The sequence below is a fragment of the Vidua chalybeata genome, chromosome 3 (genome assembly GCF_026979565.1).
Source record: "Vidua chalybeata isolate OUT-0048 chromosome 3, bVidCha1 merged haplotype, whole genome shotgun sequence".
NCBI classification, from domain to species: Eukaryota; Metazoa; Chordata; class Aves; order Passeriformes; family Viduidae; genus Vidua; species Vidua chalybeata.
This window is the reverse complement of record NC_071532.1, coordinates 41,135-59,882: the sequence shown is the minus strand read 5'-3', so window position 1 is coordinate 59,882 and position 18,748 is coordinate 41,135. Positions and strand designations below refer to the sequence as shown.

Genomic DNA, 18,748 nt, shown 5'->3' with positions numbered 1-18,748 from the left:
TAACGATCCAATTTGATTTTCTGCATGTTGATTAACAGTTAATTGCAATGTCTGATGTTACTTACACAGGCTGGGACTGAAGAAACCTAATGGCATAACTAGATTCCTAGGCATGTCTTGGATGTTGCTGCCTCTACCACAGCACCATGGTATAACATTAGAACATGCACTGTAATCGCTCCTGGACAGGAGGCACTAAAACAGAAATAAACACATGCAAGCCACCCTCTTCCACCCAAATCACACACAATTAAATTCCATCCATCACAATTCCTTCCAGAGTAAGAGGACATACAGTTGCATTAAAGGCGACATGATGGTGTCTGTTCAAGACGATTCCAAACAAGGCTGGGCACAGGAAAACCAATGGATTTCCTTGAAGGAACAAAGAACTGAGCAAAGATGCCTCACCATAGTCCTCAGATATGAACAGTAATACAGGCCAACTCCAGAGCATGAGCAGTCAGCCAAGACAGAGGACAGTTAACTCAAACTGTATCTCTTACTATGGAGACAGTGCTCCTGCACCTTAACAGACTGACTGTCACTTTTCATCACTCTTTTTGTCACTTGGTCACACACTGCTTCAAGCACATGCTTCCTTTGCACATCTGGAGTAGTACAGGACAGTGGGACTCCATCGTGGGTGGGCAGTTAAACATGCTGGAGATCAAGTCTGCCAATATAGGGAGAGCAGAAGGATCCCAGGTAAAGGTGTCCGTTGTGCTCGTGTGCCTCGCTGACATAAGCTACTGTCACTCCGTTGGGATCATGGAAGCTTCTTTTGTAGGATCCTGTCTCACTGAGTTCAACAACAAGGCTATATTTGGGTACAAACTTTGTCACAGTTTCCTGACTCAGCAACTGGAAGAAAATAAAAAGAAAGAAAATCAACAAAAGGTTTTGTTCTCCACAATCTGATCTCAGACATTTATACAGGCAAAGACCACTCCACGCTCCTCAGAAGCAGCAGCTAAGAACACAAGGACACATTTTGAGTAAACACTCTTACACAGGGTTAACACATTAATATCTGTAAAGCCAACTTGAGAAGAAACAAAAGGATCAGCAGAAGCTCACTCTACTCCAGAGGCAGGCTGAAAGGCTGCCCACACAAGAGACAGCAGCTTGCTCTGGTGCAGCTGATGCCAAGCTCCCCACAGCATCACTCAGAGCTCCTGCACTGCACCAGGAGAGACAGGGACAGCACAGAGCTTGTTCAGCTGGAATGGAATCCTAAGCACTGCTTGCTGTTTTTTTTGTTTTTTTGTTTTTTTTTTTTTTTTTTGAGGACAGAAGTATTTTCAAGTCTTTGCATTGTTTAAAAAGCACCATGCTGTTTCTTTAGCCCTTAAAAAAACACATTATCCTTGCTCATCCTAAAGCGGGGTGACACAAAAACAGGCATAAGTGAACCAGAACAAAATGTCACCTAACACCATCCACAACGTACACACTGTCTCCTAGGGTGCCTAGGGCAGTCATGGGAACAGCTCACACTTCCCAAATGCTCTTCAGACACCTGGCAATAAGCAGTTTAGGCACTTCAGGTGAAGTCTTCACATATCCAAATGCAGATCCTGTCTTGCTGCATGGTTAGAGATAGTCTCTTTTTCTTTCCTAAGATCAAGATGGAAGGCAACTTAAGAGATGTGTACCTGCTACTCAAAGAAGCAAATGTTAAATTTCACTTCCTATTAATATATAAGGGCTGTTCTACTAGGGGGAAGCAACAACAGTTTTAACCACAGCACCTATTATTTTTTTAAATCTTCCTGTGAAGAGGAAGAAACAGGACAAACAAATATTTATCACTTCCATTACTAAAGGTGGTATTTTTTAAAAAAGTGCTTTTTAATTTTTTTTTTTTTACCTTAAATATCATCCTTTTAATCCATGTTTTTTCAGATAAGAAGTCCAACAAAGAAAATCCAGGATTGGGTCGCACAGCTGCCATAGCTACCCAATATCCTCCAGAGCTGCTTAACCTGATATTGTCTGGAAGACCAGGCATATTCTCAACAAACATATCTGCTCCACCTTTCATCAGCCCAGACACATAATACCTAAAAAGTATAGATAACAGATTAGAACATCTAAACACAATCAGTTTAAATAACAAATGAGAGTCCCACTATTTAAAAAATAATTTTTCCCCATTATTTTGGTAGAGGGAAATACAGCACTGCCACACACTTCTCCCCAGGACAAATTTACACAGTTTACTCCACTGTGCTTAAGGAGTCCATGATGGAAAGATTATGCAACCTAGATGCTTAAAGTGAAATTTAAAAATTAAGTCTTGATGAAGGTCACCATCTTTGTAATTTTTAACTAGGCATAACTGAAGTGTAGGGTTTCCTTTGTCATTCCATTTGTTTATTTAAACAATCCCTACACAGATTAGTAATAATTCCAAAGTCATACTCGCCTTCTTATTCTAGCCATGGTTGTCTCCTGCACCAAGACAAAGTCTTCTGCAGGAGAGAGCTGTACACCATTGGGAAACCTCAGCCCCACCATTAAGACTTTCACTTCTTTTGTCACCGTGTCATATTCAAGGAGGCTGAAAAGAAACCATTTTTGAGTGAAAATGAATATTTATGTATCTGTGCTTTATTCTTCAGGCATTCCATCTTTTCTCACATGCACTACATTTAAGTTAAGAAGGCAGAATAGCCAGGAAGCATTTGTTTATGAACACAAGAGAAATAACAAGCACTTCAGAGGGACAGCATTCATGAAGGATTTGGGCTGAACATAATGCTAACACCTTCACTTTTAAAACAAATGCTCCATGGCAGTCCTCTTGAAGGAAAAAGGGGAATCTCATTTATTTTGCTGCAGGTCTCATTAGCAACACCCACACAATTCCCTCACTCTCCCCCTGCACAGTGCAGTGTTTGCAAATGTGGTTTTATAAAGAGAAAAAACGTGAATATCAAGGAAGTGGTGACTTCCAGTCCTACAGCTGAGCTTAAAGCAGGTTAAAGGTCTTGAGAAGGAGATACTTGCCGCCCATCATCTGTGCCTTCCATAACCAGGAACAAGTAGTCTTGTCTTTGCCATTTACTGCTGGAGTCAGTGAAGTAGATCTTCCTCCCATCCCTGGTCACTGTAAGATCATTTACAAATGACAACTTCTGGCCTTCTATCGGTGTTTTGGTTGACACAAGCGTCTTTGTTTCACCTTGACAAAAGAAAAAGAAAAAAGACACAAAATGTAGCCACGCCAAAATTCATCTCTCTTCACTTTGTGTAGATCTGGGCTGCAGGGAAGAGCTTGTCACTACCACAGTGAGATCAAGGCAGAAACAAAAGTACAGCAAATAGGACAAAAGGTTTTATGTATCAATCTTTTTCCTTTCCTTTTATGAAAAGCAAAACAACTACAACAGAGCTCTCTACATGGATCCTGGGATACCAATTTTAACAACAAAAACCATGTAATGCCAGAAGATAAGTCACTGGTAGCTCTGATCCAGACAGCCAGACACAGAGAGGAAGTGATTGCTACAGGAAAATAAATATCAAGTTCTTGCATGACTCATTTCATCCAGACAGTTTCAAATCACTTTACAAAAAAAAGACAGGCATTGTTTTGCCTGCAGCATCTGGCAAAACTGCAAATGAAGCCCAGATATGTCAGTGGAAGAAAACTTTAGAGCAGAGAAGTCATACCTGTATCAGGATCAACTTCATAGAGTCCATAATAAGCATCTGCCACAAACAGGGTGTTATTTGGCCCCACTCGCATGCCAAGTGGTCTTCCACACGTTGCCTCATCTTCATGGCCTCCTTGGGAAACAATTTTAAAATGGTTTTCCAAACAGAAATAAATACAAGGCATTCAGGGTACCTCCACAGGTGTGTTGGGTCTGGCTGAGATGAAGAGCCCTCTCAGTGCTGCGCTTTGCACAGGCAGCTAAAAAGGTGTTTTGGCTACTGCTGAGCAGGGCTGGCACAGCATCAATGCTCTCTCCAATATTCCCCTCTCCAGCAGGCTGGGGGTGGGCAAGATCCTGGGAGGGGACACAGACAGGACAGCTGGCCCAAAGTGACAAAAGGTACATTCACTGCCACATGGTGTCAGCTGAAATATGAAAGCTAAGAAAAAGGAGGAGGAAGGGGAAGCAATTATTATTTACATTTGCCTTCCAAAACAAACTCTACATGTGCTGCTTCCTGAGAAGCAGTCAGACATCACTGGCTGATGGAAAATAGAGAATAAAATATTTGAGGTTTGTTGGGTTTTTTTCCTTTGCTTGCACATGTGACCTTTGCTTCAAACTGTGGCTTATAAAAACTCTGTGGCATATATATGGCACATACATTCATTTAAAAAATTATTCCTACTTTACTAGGTGGGAGTGAAGCAGATATCCCCATGCCACATTTTCACCAGTCTAGAGATAATCATAGAATCTGTCAAGCTAGTAGCTAACAGCTGCCCAAGTTGGGGTAAAATCAGAAAATTGGATTTAACAAAATGCTTCTTCTCCGAATAATCAGTTTTACTTCAGGTTGTGGGGGGTGTGTGCTCTGTTTTTTTAATTAAATAATTTTTAATTTAAGAAACCCTTTCTTTTTCTGGAAAGGTCCAATATTGTCATGAACAGCTAGTTTCTCAATACAAAGACACTGAAGAATTCTATATGAGGAGGAAGGGGAATTCTGCAAACCTGAAGAATTTAGATAAATTCAAGGAGATATTTGAGTCCTGAAGAGCTAAGAACTTCAGAACACCAGCAGTCTGAAAACCTTGGCAAGAGAAACTTTTGGGGAAGGCAGATGGCTATAGCCTTTCCACTTCCCAGTTCAAGGAGCACAAAAGTCCAGGCTCCCCATTACCACTTTGGCCCCAAAGAACGAGGGAAGCACATCCTTCCCACCTCTCCCAAGCTGCTCAAGTCCAATGGAAATGAGCAGGAGAAAGGTGATTCTTCACACCTGCCCCCACCCACATTCATGCCTAAATCCAGCTTCTCATCAGCTGTCCTAACAAGGCTGTTCTACTTATCAGGCAGCCAAAAGAGTGCTGCCAAGTCAGCCCAGAATCTAAATCATGTGAGCAGCCACATAAAATTACACAGAATAAAAGATGAACATGTCAATGAGAGCTAGTAGGGACAGCAACAGTTCCTGACCTTAATTTCTAACTGGCAATCAGCACAGGTGAGCTTTCTGTATCATTACCACAAACAAAACTCCCATCTGTCCCAACAAACACCAGCCAGGCTTCTCAGACTGCCTAGGCACTGCTGAGATGGACACTAAGCTCCACACAGAGATGGTTCTATAATAAATAAGCTGCTACCGGTTTTCCTCACTCAGTTCCAGAAATCCCATTAATGAAGTAAATAATTAGTTCAGAAAGAGGTGTAGAATTCCACAAGAAATAACTGCAATTTAGCAGCGAGAAAACAAAAATACTATGACCAATGCAGGATCTCTGCTAAAGGAAGTGCAACTGCAACTCCGACTGTGCTTACAAACAGAGGAAAGGAAATAGGTACAACAAAATGCAAGGCAAAACTCCATAGATGGGTAAGGTGACATTTATTTTCAAAAATCTCTAAGTTGCTATCCTTCTGTCCTGGGTAACCCAAAATGTTTGTATTGTATTCCGTATCTTCTCTACACCAACCTGCCCAAGATGACCACTGTCCCTTTAGAACCCAGGAGATGGAAGAAGAATTGGGGTGTTTTAGCCCAGGCTCATGGAGGCAGGTGACCTGGGGTCCCTTTAAAAGAGAAGGAACAGGCACACAGAGTTCCTCTGTTCTCCCTAGGGCTTGGGAGCAGAGGCTGCAGCTTTTTTTGGCCAGGCTGCCAAGAAAGTTCTCTGGGGCAGGTTCTCTGAGTCAAGGCAATGCAAGGCAGCCTGGCAGGTTTGTTTATCTCCAGGCTTTGGAGGATTCTGTAACATCTTTTTGGCTGCTGTTGCCAGGGGCAGCCCCATTTCTGGACCAGGGAGGACGTTTCCTGCAGATCTTTTTTTGGTGCTGCCACCCAGGACAGCTCCACCAGCACCATCCCCTCTCTGCAGGAGTCCCAGCCACTGACCCAGTTCCAGCTGTGACTGTCAGAAGAGTTCCTCTCAGGTGGTGTGGAGCAGATGGATCAGCAGCATTTGACTGGTTTTGGACAGGATTCTTCTGTTTTGTCCTTCTTCCCTGGTGGCTGTTGTTTGGGGAATGAGGGGGTTCTGTGATCATGGAGTCTTGGTTGCTGTGTTGATTTTTCTTTGTCAACAAGATTCAGCACGTTTGTATCTAGTGGTTATTACTGTTATCTTGGTTGTTGCTGTTTTATTTTTTAGTGAACTGCTGTTTTTTCACTTACATCTTCTCACATTCCTCTCTCCTTACTGGTGAAAAAGGAAGGGTTAAAATACAAGGAGAGAATTCATTTTGCAGTGTCATGTCCATATAATTGTTCTTAACCAAGACACTTTCCCACTCACAAATTAGCTCAAGTTCATTCACTCACACTTGTTTAGGAGTCCTCAGTTTTTATGAGGTGGCCCTTCAGCTCAGAATCTTGGTGACTTCAGCTTTCACAAATATTAGAGCAGGTTGCTGCCCATTTTTTTTCTTAAGATAGATGCTTTTTCTGGATGGACTAACAGGAAAAGGGATGTTATTTGTGATGCACTTCACTCTTGTCTTCCTCCCAATGTTAAGATGCAGGATTTTCCACCAGCATATCATCCATGGTGAAGGCCTGGTAGTCATGACACAAAACCTCCTTGCATTCTTAAATTTTACTGCTGGAAACTGTGCTCTGCTATCAAGACCACCCATTTCCATTCTTTTGGCCCTCTGTTCTACTCTTTCTTCCAATGTTCCAGTATTTTCACTCATACTTCACTGATACAAGTACATTAATATTTCTGCTACAAATTTCTGCAGAGCAAGATGTGCACCTGCAATCCAGACTGAACACAGTTTAAGCAACACATGCCCTTGACCCAGACATTTTCAAACACACTGTGCTCAGGAGCTGTCACTCACCACAAGGACCGTGGCCAATTCTGGCTATTGTTTGTATTTCCCCATCTTCAATTTTGATAATCTTCCCATCAGCTGTCCCAGTAAACAGAACATCTGCAAAAACAACTTGTGTGATTAGGTTAATCACAAAATAATACTGGTAAGCATCCTTCTACTAGAATGAAAAAGGGAATAAGGAGACTTCAACATTTATTCACAGAAAACTTATTCCCAGTCAGGTTGATTATTTCACTCATAGGTCAGCTGTCCCTTGCAGGAAGGTTTCCATAAAGAGTTTCCAATGAGACTGATGAAACCAAGCAACGTAAAAAAATCAATAGCTTCAGGTAATCCCTTTAGCACATTGTTAACAGATATAGGTCAAAAAGTGTAATCTGAGGAAAAAATTTACAGTAGCTTCTTACTGGGTAATGCAATTTCTTACTAATATTTTACTAATAAATTAGAAGATAAAGTAGAAGGAAAATAAATTACATGGCACCTACTGAGCACCTCTTGCACTGAAGGATCTTTCAGTAAGGGTTAAGAGTAGTTCCTAGCCTTACCTCTCCTTCAGGAGGCACAAGAAACAACCCCTGCACAGTGCTGGGTTCCCACTATGAGGATGTCATAGCATTAGAAGGACAGGTGACTCGTTCAGAAATTGCTCAGAGGTGGCATAGGTTTGTGACTTGGGAAGAACCCATCTGCCATGAGAGGAAAGTACAGAATGGCACCTGTGTCGGTTAGATTTCTTGCAAGAAGGATCCAAGCTTTTAGAGTTATTAATATGGAATATGAGGGAGTTATGAATATGGGATATGATACTGTGCAACAGCATTAAAATGTAAATAAGCTATTTATCACAAATTTGAGATTTGATTTCTGTCATAAAAGCAAAGATCAACACCACAAAATTCAGCTCACTTAGCAGCAATGAGCTGTAAAAGAGCAGGTAGCAGCTTCTAAATATCAATTCCCAGTTAAGAGCTAGCCAAATGAAAAAATGAGACCACTTCCTCCATATGTAAGTAGCCCCTGGCTCCATTGCTGATGCTCTCAGTCCTGGAAGACAGGGATTTTTAATGTGACAACAAGATTTATTTCGAACTCATGAAAGGGGAGAAAAACAGCATAGAGAACCTAGGTTTTTCTGCATAACACAATTCCTTTTAGAAAGCCTGCACACTGAAAATAACTCCCAGAGTTTGTTATCTAAGAGGTCTACTGCTGAACAAACTCTTACCAATGGAACAACGTTTAAAGAGCATTCTTTAAAAGCTGTTTTTATCAGTGCTTACCCCCAATATTGACAATGGACTCTGGTCCAACCAGCTGGTTTTCCCACAGCCGTTCAGCTTTTCGTAATTTGGTGTTGGGCTCTAAAACACCTGTCAGGAGGGGAGGCTCCTTCAAACTACAAAACAGGAGGACAACGTGATGCTTTGCACAAAATGCAAACATTCTTGAGCAACACATTTGATCATTTTTTCTCCTAATTTGCCAATTCCTGCACAACTGACTTATGCTTTACATAAAGCATAGCTCAAAAAATGTTGCAGTAGCTTGAGCATATGGCCTTTACTCAAAATGCAGTTCTTGTCTCACAGAAGGCAAGAGTGCACGTGTAATTACAAGCTGCACTGACAGCTTGGGTAGCAGAAAATAATTTTCTAGATTAATGATTAAAGAAAGTAATTCAGCTCCTTCCATGATCAGCAGGGACACATAACTACACAAGATGGCTCAGAAACAGACTGGGTGTGGATAATATTGCAATCACTCCCCAATTTCTCAATCCAGACAGAACCACTTTGGACTGTTAACTCTTGTTTGCTGAAACACAACAACAGAGAACACAGGGGAAGTTATGCTTCCAGAACATTTGCTTGAAAACAAAACAACCTTTTACCTTATGGGCTGAGGGTCTATAGGACAATCCAGGAGAACAGTCACTCCAAGCAGTGGCACAGCCACAGACACAGCTAAAGTCAGGAAGGTAACACGGAACACCTTGCTGCTGTAAGTACTGCCAAAACCAAACAAGAAATAGGATTAACATCGTTTCCAGATACAACAGTCCTTAAAAAATCTGTAGCAGCCTCTTTTCTTTAGAAAAGGAAACAGTAACACTTTTGCGAAACCACCATCCTCACCTTCAAGGTCCATTTTGAACACATTCGGTTAAGAGTAAGGTCTCAGGATACTGGCATAAAAGGCTGAACATTTTTATGTGCTACAAGTTACAGCTGACTTAAAAAAAAAAAAAAAAAAAAAAAAAAAAAAAAAACAAAGCATCTGAGAAACAGGGTTTTGTTTTTTTTTTTTTTTGGTTGGGGTTTGGTTGGGATTTTTTTAACTTGAACTTTAGTTTTGGCAATGGTTTCTATCCAGCACAAGTTTTAAATAAAAACTTCCACTAAAACAACAAACACGGAGGAAACAAAATGAATGGCTGCTTAACTTACTGAGCATTAGTTTGAAACTCAAAACCCAGAACACAAAAGAAATTCAGTATTTTCTCTTTACCCATTAAAACACACAATAAGTAAAATTTTCTTCCACAGGAGAAAACTGTTTTGCTCTCTACAAGTTTTAGAGGAATCAATCAGGCATTTACAGAGAAAAGCAGAGAGCCAAGCCCAACAAATCCTAGCGTTGAACTGGAAAAGCAGCATGTCTAATTTTAGCTGTTCTGAACCATTCATTGGCCCAGCCAGACAGGCTCCTTACAGAATCAATTAAATAAAGACAAACAGTGCCTGGTGGTCCTGCACTAATCCCTGGACCACTTCCACTGTTCTGTCCTTCAGTAGTCAATCATCCAGACAGCAGGAAATGGGAACCACCACCAGAGCACAAATATTCCAACTGGGCAGCTACATACATGAACTTGTGGTACTGATATCAGCATCAAGGTAACCTTTGGGATTACCAGTGAGAACAGCAAGGACAGAACTAGGCATCAGGATTTAGGCAGGATTTAAGCACTTCCTGCTTGAACAGTAGATGTCTTGAGGAAGCAAAAACCTCTCAGTCTGTGTCTCCTTGGATCTGGAATCAAGAGCGGGGTGTAAGGATAAAAGGCAATCCCCAGGTTTACAAAAAGACTTCAGCCTTTGGCCTGATCTGTCCACTGTCCTTCAAGAGATGAAAGCTCAACAATATAAGATTAAAAGTGCTGTCAGCAGACACCCGAGAGATTCTGTGATAGCTGAGAACAACTCACAAAAGGAGCTGGGAATGAACAGGAACAGAATGGGAACTCATCTGCCAAAGCCAACCTAATTAAAGCTCCTAAAAGCACGACTTAAGTAAGGGCCATATTTCTTATCCTCAAGCAAACTTGCAAGGAACTGACAGTTAAGAAAAAAGGCAGGAAGAATAAGCCTGCAAACTGCAACACCTAGTTTAGACACTGCTGAAACCACAAGAATTTAAATAAAACCCAAAAGCTTTAAAAAACAAAACAAAACAAAAAAAAATCTACTCAGAATCCTTCTCAATCTACACGATACTGAATAGTGACAACTGTCAGTCACTGGAGAGAATCACTGAAGTAAAGGTTCACCAACAGTGAAACAAAACCTTAGTCAATTGTGTCTCTGTGATTAATCCTACATGGCCTGCAGCCACAAATCTCAATAAAGCACCTTAGCAGGACTCCAGCTATAATTACAGCAATTTAGTTGTTACTACGAACTAAAAAGCGAAGCCATTAAATCAGCTCTTGAAGACAACAGCAAGCTGGCAAGATGCTACTATGGGTCACCACAGCCAGGAGGCCAGGCTGCCTCACCCCCTTTATCTCCAGCTGCTGGGCTGGACAGAAAAGCATCTGTCCTCAGGAATTTCTGCCATGGCTACCAGCCAGAAAAAGGCCAGGCTCAGGAATTTCCTCCACTGTTTTCATACAGAGCAGCCCCTGTGAATACTCAGGGTCAGTGATAGAGCCCTAGAAATTCAACTGATCTGAGCACCAAGAGAGGCTGAATGCAGGAGGAGCAGTCTCTCAAGCTCAGAGATGCTGATGCTCTCCTCCAAAAACAGGGATGAGTGCAAGCCATCAGTCTTTCATTCTGATGACCCTGAAAGGCAGATATAAGAATCTGCAAAGTACTCAAATCAGAAGAGCTATAATAGATCGTGAACAAAAGTATTACAAGTCATCAGCTACATTATGCAATGAAAGGCAAAACAAGCACTACCACTTCCTTATTACAGCTACTGCCTTTAGTCACAACGAAGTGATTTTTTTTATAAAACTCCTAAACAGAAAATTGTAAATAGAATCTTTTTTTAACTTAGCCACAAATTGACTATTTATTAGGTCAGACACGTGTAGATCAGTCGAAAAACTGCGGGTTACTCTTTAAACTATTACCAAGATATAAACAGACGAACCACAATTACAAAGGACTTAATTACACCCACAATAAATCTGTACAAGCCACATTGGGATAACTGTTAATTCTTGCCTGGCAAAAGATAAACAGGAGAGGAGAAAGGAAAAGAGAGAACCGATTATTTTTGTTGTTAACAGCCGTTCCTGCAGGTCGGCAGAACAGGTGAGCAGGCGCTGTCCCAACCCCTCCTCACCGTTAGCCCCCTCCAGGAGGAGCAGGAGCACTGGGGGTACCGCCGGGCTGACACCCGCGGGTGCCCAGAGCCAGCCAAGCCGGGAAACCGCGGCCTCGCCCCGCACGCCCGCAGCGCCAGGTGCCCAGCCCCGGGGCAGCCCCCCAGCCCTTCCAGTCCCTCCCCGGGCACTCCGAGCCCGACCCGCCGCTGCCCCAGCCCGGCCGCGCTATGCGGGCTGTGTCCGTGCCCTCCCAGGGCCCTCCCGGGCAGCGCTCCCGGGGCCGGGCCCAGGCTCGGCCCTGCAGCCGCACTGTCACGGCGGGCGCGCCGCCCGGGCACCCACCTGCCCTCCTTGGCCTCCTGCGCCGGGCTGTCCTCGGTGATGACCTGCGGGCGGAGCGGCCGCCGCTGCCGCAGCCCCTCCGCTTCATTCATCCCGATCCCGATCCCGATCCCGATTCCGCCGCCGCCGCGCACCGGAACCGCGGCCCCGCCCCTCCGCCCACAGACCACGCTCACCATCCCAGGCCGCGCCCATCAGCCCGTGCCACGCCCACTAGCCAGGACCACGCCCGCTAACCCCGAGCCACGCCCATCCCTTCAGGGCCACGCCCGTCAACCTGGCCACGCCCCATTAAGGCCCCCGCGATCATTCCCACGGCGAGCTGTTCCTCCTGGGATCGCCGAAAAGCTCTACAGAAATCCACTGACCGTGACACGTGCCCCGAACGTGCCAGAAATTATTTCCTTCCATAGGAAAGCTTTGGGATTTTTGTCATTTCGATACACTGCCATACACAGTGTGGCTCTAGCTCATTCACTGGGCCTCAGTTACAGACATTTTCTGGAATCTTGACATATATCTGAGCTTTTTAAACAGATTTCACTGGCAGAACAGTGTTTCCTGTCACCTTTTCTTTGTAACTACAAGAAAGGCATGACCAAATTTCTTCTCAAATATGAAAAAGTCCTAAACAAAAATAATACAATTTTCTGATTAACTAAACTTTCACTCACTTTCACCATAGTCAAGTTACTTGGGTTTCCTTTTCCTGCTTGAAGCCAAGATTCAGCTTCAGACTAAGGAAGCACCTCTGAGTGCCGTGACTGACAGCATTCAGGGCAACCACCTTTTGCAAGGACTCACCAATGTATAATTCCCTGCCAGTCCAACAGCAGGGAGATGAGAATGTCGACATGGGAATGTGCTCAGTAAGTTTTTGAAAACAACTGTTCAACTGCCTGCGCATCTTCAGGTGGAAAAAGCTAACTCCAGTGTGGGAAGAGCTGCTCTTCAAGCTCCCCCAGCCCTGGTCAGTGTTGAAGTCAGGATTCCAATCTGCAGCAGTTTGCAGGTGGTGTTTTACAATGCACTGAAGTGGGGGCACAATTTCACTCCTCATCCTGTGCACTGGGGGATGCTATTGCTGCTCTGGCGCAGGCTCTGGTGTTCTTGGCAACTTGTCATCCTGAACCTGCCATAGGTGGCTTTGAGCTTGTGCTGTCAGAGGATATCAGACTCAGACCCTGCATAGGCTACATCCATTTGGAAAACTCAAAAGGACTTTCTGTCACAGGAGGTTTCCCTGTTTCTGCCAGGGCAAAACCAGGCAATGTCCATGAGTCTCCTTCAGATCTCAAAGAGTTCAGCTCAGAAACTACCCCAAGGAGTTCTCCTTCAAGGGCAGGAGGGCAGAGTGGGAACATTTCTCATTTTGTGCTAAATGCCTTCTTTTTCCCTACTAATTGTGACACTGGAAAGGCTGCAGGGAGATAAAAGGAACAATCAGGATGGAGAGGGAGGTATTCTTTTCCTGCACTGCATTTCCAGGGCCCAAACACTTCACACTGGAGGAATTTTCACTGCACCACCAGAGCACACTCCAAGTGAGTGGGCTCTGGGAGAGTCCACTGAGCCCATTAAGGAATTGAAATTAATTTAAAGAAAATTTGAAAAGAATAGGCTTTAACCAAGCTTTACAAATGTCACCTCTGAGTCAAGACTAGAATGGTCATTCTAGGACAGACATGCCCTCTACCAGCTAAATCTTCAGAGTCCTTCACTTTGCTTCTGCTGCTGGATGAAGGACAAAAGAACAAATGAGGATGTAGAAAGAGAAGGGAGGGAATGGGTGTTGCATGAAAGGAGGCAAAATTTCTTAGCATGGTCTCTGTGATGAAGGAAGAAATGCAACGCACAAACCCAACAAGATGCAAAGCTGATTAAATTGTCCTTAAGCTTTCTGTTGCTGGAGTCACACAGAGATGGCCAAGCTCTGGCTGAAACACAGCAGTCATTCTTCAACTTGCATCACAACTCCCCAACTCTGCTGCCTCTCCTTTTGGAGTCAAGTGGCTCCTACAGCCTCTCTGAAGCAGCAGGAGCTGCTGAGCTGAGACATGAGTCTGTATGCAGGGCAGCTACTTTTGTACAGCTGCCAAAGCTTGACTTTGCCTGCTCATACCTTACTCTGATGACAGCCTCGTGCTACATGTGGTCAGAGCACTGCTGTCTCCTGAGAATGATCTTACACCTCCTGGCTCTTTCCAGAACAAAAAGGCTTTTTCCAACTCAGCTGCTAGGGAAGGATATTCAGATTGCAATTTAAAAGCCCTACCGAAGATTTTCAATTGGAATGATACTACTGTGACTCGTCCTTTACTGCTATCACTGGGATAAGTTTGACAGCTACCCTTTCTCATGCACGTTCTAGCCAACAACTTTCCATCAGTTACAGTCCTATGCCTCTTCTCTATCACCTTGCCCTCTTTAATTTTAAGCCCAGACCTAAATATTAAACATCAATCCTATTATACATGTATACCCCAAAATTTATCGGGGATCTCATTTCACACTGGAGGCCCAGGCACAGTGCATTTACACCTGATGATTACAGAAGCAGCACCTCAATTTGCAGACACGTCTCCTGTAGCCAGTATTTGTCCAAGCATATTCCCCTGCAGAATTTGACAGTCAAGGATCATAGTATTCAAAGAACTGCAGGATCCAGACCCATGAAATATAGTTCCCAAATGACACTACACAATTAAAAATGGAATCTATAGCCAAGTCCAGCAGAAGACCCATCTCGAGATGCTTTTAAGCCCTGCCTCCTCTTCCTCACCACCACCTCTGCTCTTGGGGCTTATGGTGTTGGTTTTGACATCGTAATAGATCATCATGGATGGGCAAAATGGTGAATACACAGAGGTTTGCCTAAATACATGGGACACCTGACTGTGCAAAATAACCACACGAGATGGGAAGAATGAGGTGAACAGCACACTGGAGCAGCAGACACCTTGGCTTACCTCATCTCCTGGGACTCCTGGGAATCCACATATGGAGAGCTTGGCAGGGACCCTGCAGCACTGTCAACAGGGGGACTTCCTGCCTTGTGTGTAGGGGGGATCAAAGGCAGTCCCAATGACCCCTTCTTCATATCCCCACCTATGGAATACAGCAAGAAAGCCTGGAAAGAGTAGAACACAGTGCTTGGATCAAGCATCCAGCCTTGCCCCCATTCATGCCTCATGATATTTAGATATGCCCTCAGCTGGGACCTGGCAGGAAAAGTCAAACTGATGGTGGAGCTTGGACGAGGATGGGGAATGGAAAGGAAGGTGGTGAGGGAGAGACCATGTCCCAGACTTGCCACTTCTCCCCTTATGCTCACTTCTCTTCAAGTACAGCTGCATTCTCAGCTGGCATCCACATGTTGGACATCAAGATGTTCTGGGGTGCCACTGCCTCCACGGGCCTTTTGGATGGCATGGAAGTGGGTTTAGATCACTATTATCTCCCTGCCCCTAAGCTACCTAACAGCCAGTGCTGATCTCCAGCCAATTTCCACAAAGCCATTCTGCAGGATGACGAAACTTCCTTTTTTCAAGCCCCTCATTTCTTCTGCTGCTGCCCTTCCCTCCTACAGATCCCCAGAAGCCTTTGAGCCCAGATGCTGCTGAGCTCTCAGGATGCTTGCTGCTCTCCAGCCCCCACACATCCATCATCTCAGGCTCACTGGCATTTAGGAAGTTCAACAGAGCTCCCTGCCCTGCTGCTCTCTGCAAGGTCTCTGCCTGCCCAAGTTCCTCCAGGGAACTTGGCCAGGAAGGGGGGTGGAGGCAGCAGGTGCAGATGCACACCCTTCCTTCATATCCCATCATTTCTGGCACAGCGAAAGAGCCAAATCTTTCAAACCTGTTCAAACCTGTTCAAACTTCAGTGAACTGCAAGTTCCTGTCATGGAAAAGGTCTCACAGCTCTGCCTACAGCACATAAAGTGAAAGTTTACACAGGACTTAGCTTGGTCTCCTTACCTTATGTCCTTTTCCCTCTGAACTCAGCTCCTGTATTTTTACCCTGTACTCATCACAGCCACTGCCATTTTCCCCATTCTCCTGCTCTCTGCTGCATGTCTAACTTGGCATGGTGGAAGGAGAGCTCTTCTGGATGGGAGTCAACGGCGTGGAGGGAAGGAGCATAGAGGGATTTGCATGGGAAAACCTCTTGGCAAGAGGATAGCCAGTCAGGCCTGCAAAGTGGAGACACAAAATGTAACAAAGGCCACAATGCAAACCTAAAGCATCTGAAGCTCCATATTTCGTGGGACACATTTCCTGGAAACTTCTAAATAGCTGCACAGGGAAACATGTTCCTGCTCACAGACACTTGAGGAAAGTCAGGGGAAAACCCTGACTCACTTCCACAGAGCTACCACAGGAACAGCCTGGCCTCTGGGCTCTCCTGGCACAGCACGGAGCCCAGAGCCCTGTGCTTTCCAGGAATGGCTCAGCTGCACATGCACCCTCCTGCTCCTCTCCCTGCCCCACAGCTGAGCAGCCCTACAGCTCCACGGGGCACTGGGCGAGCACAGCTCATTGCAGGGGGCACATGCAGGGCACAGCTGTTCCCTGGCAATGTGCACAGGCTCTCCGGGCTGCCACAAGACCCTTTCTCCCACCAGAGAGCGGCCCAGCTTCCCCCTCACCTCTGTGTGAGGCTGAGCCATGCTCACAAGGGAAGAAGTGACTTAGGTGAACTCCCACCTTTATCATCAACACATCTTATGGGTGTGGCACTCAAGGGGAATAATTTTTAATTACTGAGAAAATTTCTTTGGTTTTCTTTTTCATGGAACTAGCCTGCGTTTAATTCCTCTCAACAGTATTGAATTAGAAAGTCTGAAGGGAAAGGTGGAAGGCTTCAATCATAAGAGGGGAAAATGATTCCTTCTTTGAGGCTGGCCTTCTGGAAATCCCCAGAAAAGACCCACACAGCTGTGACTGCTACTTCTGCCAACCACAAAGACCTCTCAGCAAGCAGGCAGGCCTTATTGGTGTTTCTATAGCACCGTAATACCATCGTCAGGGTTGGACCCGATCAGCAAGCAGAGGAAGAATGGGAAATTTATCTGTACTGAGACCCAACATTGAGGGCAAAGAAAGCAACAGGACTTGCATCTCATGACCATGTCCAATTTGTGGTCAGTTGTGGCCACAGTCCCTGTCCTGGCTGACAGTGTGACTGATTTGGCTACTGTCAAAAAGGAGAAAGCAGAGTAAAATTATTAAAAATTTTTGTGATGCCATGGGTGTCCTTGCAGGATCATCTGTAGCTGTCAGCCACCTAGTCTGACACAGAGCCAGCACTGGCCACCATGGACCAGTTTTCCCTGAAATCTAGTGGGATTTTTTTCCATTTGGCTTCAGCCTTTCAGCTCCTTTCTATCCTCACCTTTTCCTTCAGAGGTCTTTCCTTTTCCAGTAAAATCCATCCCGTGCTTCTGCCTCGCAGAAGTATCTGGGTTTGAATTTGGGAATGCTCTCAGTGTAGACAGCGACGGGAGCTTGGTACCCAGCCTTAGAACAAGGTCGGGTGATTCCAATTGCCAGCGCTTGGCACAGAGAGGCAGAGGCAGAGCCAGACGCGTCTGTGGCCGTGTCAGCCACATCCTTCACAACCCCAGCGTGGGGCTGCCCCTTTGTGACGTGTTCACCAGTGGTTCTCTCATTTCCATGGCTGCAAAACCCCACCCCAACTCCATCCCTTTCCCTTCCCAAGGGCAGCCAGCCCTAAGCCAAGCCAGGCCAGGCCTGAAGGTTTCACACTGTCTAGGAAGTAGACCCTTTCCAAAGCTACTTTTCAAGGCCTTTATTTCTGTAATTCCCACTCAGTTCTGGGTTGCAGCTTGTTGGTGTGGGATTTTGTTTATTTCTCTTCACGTCAAACAAAGTGGTGGGACACAAACAATGGCACCAGGCGGTGGAAGTAAAAGAAGCTTTGCACTCCCCACTAGAGGACCCCAGAATTCAGTTGGCCGATATCTGTAAGGAACAAATTGACCATCCAAACATTCCACTTTTGCTCTGCTTCATTGTTCCAGGGGTTTATTCCCTGCTTGCTTTATTGCAGAGACACCCAAACCCAACATAAACACGATCTGTTTCAAAACATTTCTGATCTTGGCAGTTCCTGACAATTCAAAATTTTCTTAATGGAAATAGCACGGGGCAGGTCATTCTAAAATACTCTCCAACAGAGCGTATTGATTTGGCAGAACTAAGCCTGAGCCATGGGACTCGTGGGTCTGATCCCTTTTTCTGTATCCACAAAATTATTTCTTCAAGTCTCATCTCTCCTGTCTATTCAAAGAAGCTTTGCACTCTGCATTAGATGTCCCCAGTCTTCAGTGGGCTGATATGATCAGTGTATCTGTAGGGTGTAAATTGGCCATGCAAAGTTCTCCTTTGTTGTGGCAGGGGTTTATTCCAGCTTTTTTTCCTGCAGACACACTCAAACCCAACATTACAACACATGCCTCAAAACAATTCTCAATTTGACTGTCCCTGAAAATTCAAAAGTATACTCTGAGCATTTCCCTGTCCCCAGGGACAGGCTTCAAGGCTGGGCTCTCACCTGCACAGAATGAAGAAGAGCTGCTGCACTTGCCAGCAGCTCCGGGGTCTCGCAATCAGCGCTTTGAATGCAGCTTTTGTACACACTCTGCCTCTCTGGGCCAAGCAGTATTCCTGGACATCAGCAGCGCCACTGCAGACCAACATCTTCCATGCACAGCTGCAGCAACGAGATTGCAACAAGTCCTGGCTGAATCACAGAATCACAGAATAATGAGGTTGGAAGAGACGTCTAAGATCATCAAGTCTCCAGG

General features: G+C 44.9%; 1 protein-coding gene across 4 annotated transcripts; it reads right to left on the bottom strand.

Moving 5' to 3' along the window:
• APMAP (adipocyte plasma membrane associated protein) lies at positions 1–17,481 on the bottom strand. Of its 4 annotated transcripts, XM_053938918.1 has the most exons (11): positions 17,314–17,481; positions 15,897–16,111; positions 14,889–15,049; positions 8,908–9,024; positions 8,297–8,412; positions 7,017–7,109; positions 3,682–3,798; positions 3,016–3,190; positions 2,432–2,566; positions 1,874–2,066; positions 1–864 (listed from the first exon to the last, which is right to left on the bottom strand). In XM_053938918.1, the coding sequence occupies exons 3-11, from the start codon at positions 15,017–15,019 to the stop codon at positions 655–657; spliced, it is 1,287 nt and encodes a 428-aa protein (XP_053794893.1). In that variant the 5' UTR covers positions 15,020–15,049; positions 15,897–16,111; positions 17,314–17,481; the 3' UTR covers positions 1–654. The 4 variants fall into 4 exon arrangements, 2 of the variants coding, with proteins under 2 accessions (XP_053794893.1, XP_053794895.1); XR_008430136.1 differs by lacking the exons at positions 15,897–16,111; positions 17,314–17,481 and adding an exon at positions 1,454–1,620 and having other exon boundaries at positions 780–864; XR_008430137.1 differs by lacking the exons at positions 15,897–16,111; positions 17,314–17,481 and adding an exon at positions 1,433–1,620 and having other exon boundaries at positions 782–864.
• Positions 17,482–18,748: the final 1,267 nt, after the last annotated feature.